We start from the raw sequence: 6,303 nt of genomic DNA on the forward strand, positions 1-6,303 counted from the left end.
TTACCCTTTCGGCTTGACCGTTCGCTTTCGGGGAGCCAGTCGCTATTTTTACATGTTTTATATCATTTACTGTTATAAAATCTTCAAATTCCTTAAATGTAAAAGCGGATCCTCTATCTGAGATGATCATAGCTGGCTTACTATAATATGCAAAATATTGAAGCAGACAATTAACCTCTTTACTGGCAATAGTTTTAACCGCATATAATTTAGTAAACTTAGTGAAAGCATCAATTATAAGGAAAATATGCTGTTTTACCAGTCGTTGTTTATCTATTGGACCACAATGATCTACGTGTAATATCATGAAAGGAACATTACCCTTTGGAATAGCATGTAAAAATCCTTCAACTTTTCCGTTGCTAGGTGAGAACGCGATACATTTGAGACTGTTGTGAGTTTGAGTTCGAATCAAACGCCCCGCACTTGCGCTCTCGCATTAGCACAGCATCAAACCATCTAGGGCCTGGTGGCGCTTCAGGCGACACAAATGGCGTGGTGCATCCGCGCTAGGGACTCTAGTCCGCTAGCCCCCTGCCTCCATCTTGACTGTTTATGTTCGTTCGTTGAGTGATAGTAACAAAGGGCTGCAGAACAACCTCGCTTATTATTGCGTCGAATATCAAGCTCTCAGCAGAACGTCTCGTGTCTACGGCACCCGTGCAGAACGTCTAGTGCCTACGGCACCGTGCAGAACGTCTCGTGCCTACGGCGCATGTGCAGAAGTCTCGAGCCTACGGCCTCCATGCAGATAGTCTCGGGCCTATGGCACCTTCGCAGAAACTCTCGTGCCCGCGGCACCCCGATCAGTAAGTCTCGTGCCTGCGGCACCCTAAGCTCTAAGCACCCGATTATTCACGTATGATTCATATGTTCCATCGACAGGTTACATTCCTTGAGATTCTTGTTTGTATTCTTATCCATAAAAGGTTTTGTTATGTGTTAGCGTGTGGTCTTATTTTTGTCTTGACCTTTTCAGTATCCTATCATCGCGAGTGCGAACATTTGGTCCTTCGAGCCGGATATCATTGGTCAGGGCGAGATGAGGTTCACACATATTAAGACTCGCTTAGAGCAGCAGGTTTCACTCAATGACTTGATTGCCAAATCATATGACAGTTTAACCAAGGTCGGTATGCACAATTTGAATTCTCAAAGGATTAAGGCACGACTAACAGCCCTCAAGGACGACTGGGAAAAATTTTCCATCGTTCACGAGGCAATCGGCATCGCTATAGGTGAATTGAGTACTGAGGATAAACTACTCGCTCGGGGACACTCCTACTTTACCGACAGCATTTTTGCAACCACTCGTGAAATCTATTTAGAAACAACGGAACGAATGAATTTATTGCTGGATACTGTCCATGAACCTTCCCAGTCTTTATCCAGCACTCATAGCGCTCTCACTCAGGCGGTACAGCCATGTTATTATCAAACAAGACTTCCGCTTATAGACTTGCCGAAATTTAATGGCACTCCTGCCGATTGGCTCTCATTTAAGGACTTGTTTACTTCATTAGTAAATGCGAATGCATCCATCTCGTCAGTTGAGAAATTGCAATATTTAAAAACTAGTTTGATAGGTTCGGCAGCTCATCTGCTGAAAAACATGGCAATAACGGACGATAATTTTAATCGAGCATGGGAGACCCTGACTACCTTCTATGAGAATAAGAGGATGCTTGTCAATGCAGCATTGCATTCGTTGCTCAATCTGAAGCGTATGACAAAGGAGTCCGCTGTGGAAATGGAACATCTCTATACAACGATCATGCAGATTTACCGATCACTGGAAAGTCTCCATCGACCTGTGGGCACTTGGGACGATTTCCTCGTATTCATCGTGGTTCAACGGCTCGATCTAGAGTCTGTGAAAGCATGGGAGCATCATTTAGGAGCAGCAAAGGAGCCCCCCACGTGGTGCCAACTTACGGAATTTCTAGTAACACGACTCCGCGCACTCCAAGCTCTTGAGAGATCCCGTTCGGGAAAATATTTTCTACCATCTCAGCAAACGTTAGTCAAGGCATGCTACCAAGGCAAATCTAATGAAAGGGACACTAGTAAGGGACAAGGATGTCTTCTTTGCTCATCCAAACATTACATTTCTGCTTGTCCGCAATATACCTCGAAATCAACTCAACAAAAATTGTCTTTTATCACCAAACGAAAACTATGCTTTAATTGTCTCGGAGGTCATCGAGCCTCTGTCTGCCGTAGTTCTAGAAGGTGTGTTAAGTGCGGACGCAAGCACCACACCTCGATCCACCCAGGAATGGTTCAACCTAGTAAAGCGACCTCGGAAGACAAGGAGCAAGTCAAGCCTGCCTCCTCAACTGCTAAGACTGATGAGGCTCAAGTCATGCACTCTTCCATAACTACGTCTGCTACGATGCGGGTGTTATTAGCCACAGCAAAGGTGCGGCTCACTTCTTCAAACGGACACGTTACTACTGTGAGAGCTTTAATCGACCAGGGTTCGGAGATTTCTCTGATATCTGAAAGAACGGTCCAACGGCTAAAAACGCCTCGGACTCACTCAACGGTATCCTTAGTTGGCATCGGTGCTCGTTCGTCCAATAGGACAAGAGGAGTTGTTAACGTTATCATTAGTCCATCCTTCGAATCGGATTTCAAGTGCACCGTCTCGGCTCACATACTCACCAATCTTACCTCCGCCTTACCCTCTCTGTTTGTTGACAAGGACTTATGGTCGCATCTGGATGGATTACAATTGGCTGATTCTTACTTCTATCAACCTGGTTCGATTGATCTCATTTTAGGAGCGGACGTATACGGATTTATTATAGCAGAAGGTGTTATTAAAGGGCCTCCCGCCTCTCCAGTGGCGCAGCGTACGAATCTTGGATGGATTGTGTCTGGTCCTACTGGCAATCAGATAGCAACGGAGGACGTTCGGAATTGTCATATTAAATTAGAGGAGGATTTATCTCTCCTTTTACAACGCTTCTGAGAATTGGAAGAGGTTCCTGCTTCGATCGATCGCTCACTTTCACCGCAAGAACAGGATTACGAGGATCATTTCCGAACCACTCATTTGAGAGATCCGCTTGGTCGATATATAGTCAGACTGCCGTTCAAACGGTCAATTGAGCTCTTAGGAGATTCAAAACGGAAGGCCACTATTCTTCTTCACAAATTGACCAATCGACTTGAAAAGGATTCAACTTATGCCAAGATGTACTCTGATTTGATGAGGGAATACGTCACTTTACACCATATGGAATTGCTACCAGCTTGACAAACAGAGCCTCCGTCGACTTATTATTTGCCCCATCACGGGGTATTGAGGGAGGAACATCTTACTACGAAGCTGCGAGTAGTATTTAATGGCTCTAGCAAAACTACCTCCGGACTTTCTCTCAATGATCTACTGCACATCGGTCCGAAGTTACAAAGCAATATTTTTGACGTGCTCATTTGGTTTAGACAATTTCGCTACGCATTTTCCGCAGATATAGAGAAGATGTTTCGCCAGATAAAGGTCCACCCGGATGATTGGAAGAGCCAACGAATACTATGGACAAACGAGTCAAAGGATCTTTTGACGTATCAGCTCACCACCGTGACCTACGGAATGGCTTGCGCTCCGTTTTTAGCGCTCCGCACTCTACTTCAACTGTTGCAGGATGAAGGCCACCGATTTCCATTGGCAGTACCAGTACTTGCTAAAGGCAGGTACGTGGATAACTGTTTGGTGGAGCCGATTCCATTGAACAAGCTCAAGCTATCGTTGAACAGACAAGCCAGCTTTGCTTGGCGGGCGGCTTCCGCTTACGAAAGTGGACAAGTAACCATTCAGAAGTGTTGTCGTCTATCCCTAAACAAGACCAGGTACTTCTGTCATTCATACCCATTGAGGAAAATGTTGTAGTCCATACTCTCGGTCTTTCTTGGGCGCCAGAGATCGATTGTTTTAAATTTGCCTTTAACAATATATGGGTCAAATCCGTTACAAAACGAATTATCTTATCTGTGATTTCCAAACTGTTTGATCCACTCGGATTGCTAGCACCTGTCATTATTGTAGCAAAGATTCTTATGCAAGAAGTATGGACGCTACGATTGGATTGGGACGACCATCTTCCCCCTGCTATTATTGAAAGATGGACACTATTTGTCCGCGGCCTAAAGGACTTAAATGTCCTCACCTTTCCCCGATGGTTGGGAGTGAGTTCTGCGCAACCTCAAGAGCTACACGGTTTTGCTGACGCTTCACCGCACGCTTATGCTGCGGCAGTTTATATCCGAACAACTGCAAAGGATGGATCTGTCTACACGCAACTTATTTGTGCCAAGGCCAAAGTCACCCCATTAAAGAGAATGACCACAGCGCGGTTGGAACTCGCTGGAGCGGTCCTTGTGACCAAGTTGGTAACACACCTGTTAAGGAATATGGAACGGAACGACATCTCAGTCTACCTTTGGACAGATTCAACTGTCGTCTATACCTGGATAGCTAACCACCCGTCCCGCTGGAAGGATTTTGTACACAACCGAACTTGCTACATCCAAGAAGCATTACCACACGCTCGATGGGGTCTGGTGCCAGGTAAAGAGAATCCTGCCGACCTTGCAACCCGAGGGCTCACACCTAGTCAGTTAGCGGTCCAGCAGTCCTGGTGGACTGGTCCCATCTGGCTGGCAGAACCCTCGCATTGTTGACCTAACCGGCCGTGCACTGACGGGGGTGGGGAGGTTCTTGAGGAGCGACCTGCCAGGGTGGCGACCACCAGGGTTGATCCGAGGAGGTGTTGGGATTTGCTGCAGAAATACTCATCTTTAACTCGATTACTAAGGATCACGGCTATTTGTCAACGGGTAATCCAGCGAATGCGTAAGGTCCCTAAATCATCATTGAGCTATCCTATTGGTCCTACTGATCTACTATTGGCTAAGCGTTACTGGATAATCACCGTTCAGAGTGTGGCCTTTCATAAGGAACTCGACTTGATAACTGCTCAGGGATTCGTGCCGCCCTCACACCCCATCGCTCGACTCACCCCATTTAAGGATTCGGACGGAATATTAAGAGTAGGAGGGCGTCTCCAAGCATCGATGCTTACCATGGAAGCAAAGCATCCAGCGATTCTACCTAAACAATCACCGTTTACAACTCTGGTCATAGCAGACTCTCATAAGAGGACATTGCATGGCGGTACTCAGCTCACGTTGTGCACAACTCGAGAAGAATTTTGGATAATGGGTGGACGTATACCCATTAGAAGTTATATCCACAAATGCCTTCAATGTACTCGCTATCGTTGCAAACGGGCTCAGCAACTTATGGGACAACTCCCGAAAGAGCGAGTAATCCCATCCCGTCCGTTCTTGAATACTGGGGTTGATTATGCGGGGCCGTTCACTCTCAAGACCTGGAAGGGTAGAAACGCCCGCACCTATAAAGGCTATATTGCGCTGTTCGTGTGCTTATCTACTTCTGCAGTTCATTTAGAGCTGGTAACGGACTATTCTACAGAGGCGTTTATAGCGGCATACAAGAGGTTTACGGGACGACGAGGAATTTGCGCTAGCCTCTGGAGTAACTGCGGCACGAATTTCAAAGGGGCTGACGTTACACTACAACGATTATTCTCAAAAGCCACGGAGGAATCCAACCACCTACTTTCCCTTTTAGCCAATGACGGCACCCAATGGAACTTTAATCCGCCATCAGCGTCACACTTTGGAGGAAAATGGGAGGCAGGCGTAAAATCGATGAAGTACCATTTTCATCGAGTGATGGGAGAAGTTTCATTAACGTATGAGGAATTCACGACTCTTCTAGTTCAAATTGAGGCGATACTCAATTCGAGACCTCTTACTTCGTGTAGTGATGACCCGGACGACTTGAACGTCTTAACACCTGGCCACTGCATAATGGGTTGTGCACCCACACTCATTCCAGAACCATCACTAGAAGACGTTCAGCTTTCACATTTGTCTCGCTGGCAATTAATACGGCAAATGATCGATCGGTTTTGGACCAGGTGGTCCAAAGAATACCTACAACGGCACCAAGCCATCTCGAAATGGATGAGTAAAACCAAGGACATTGGGGTCGGATCCATGGTACTGATAATCGATGAGAGGTACCCTCCTGCTAAGTGGCCCCTTGGTCGAGTCACTGAAGTCCATCCTGGCAAGGACGGACTAATAAGAGTAGCAACGATTAAAACTCAATCTACAGTTCTAAAGAGGCCTATAGTAAAGCTTTGCTTATTGCCTGTTCAGGCTGACTAAGGTAGCTACTCTACGTTAACTTCAGTTAACGTAGGC

General features: G+C 46.2%; 1 protein-coding gene across 1 annotated transcript; it reads left to right on the top strand.

The window, feature by feature from the left end:
• Window positions 1-4,857: 4,857 nt before the first annotated feature.
• LOC108766210 (uncharacterized) lies at window positions 4,858-6,267 on the top strand. Its single transcript, XM_018515373.1, has one exon. The coding sequence runs from the start codon at window positions 4,858-4,860 to the stop codon at window positions 6,265-6,267; it is 1,410 nt and encodes a 469-aa protein (XP_018370875.1).
• Window positions 6,268-6,303: the final 36 nt, after the last annotated feature.

This window comes from Trachymyrmex cornetzi, unplaced genomic scaffold, assembly GCF_001594075.2.
Source record: "Trachymyrmex cornetzi isolate Tcor2-1 unplaced genomic scaffold, Tcor1.1 scaffold576, whole genome shotgun sequence".
In the NCBI taxonomy this organism is placed as follows: Eukaryota; Metazoa; Arthropoda; class Insecta; order Hymenoptera; family Formicidae; genus Trachymyrmex; species Trachymyrmex cornetzi.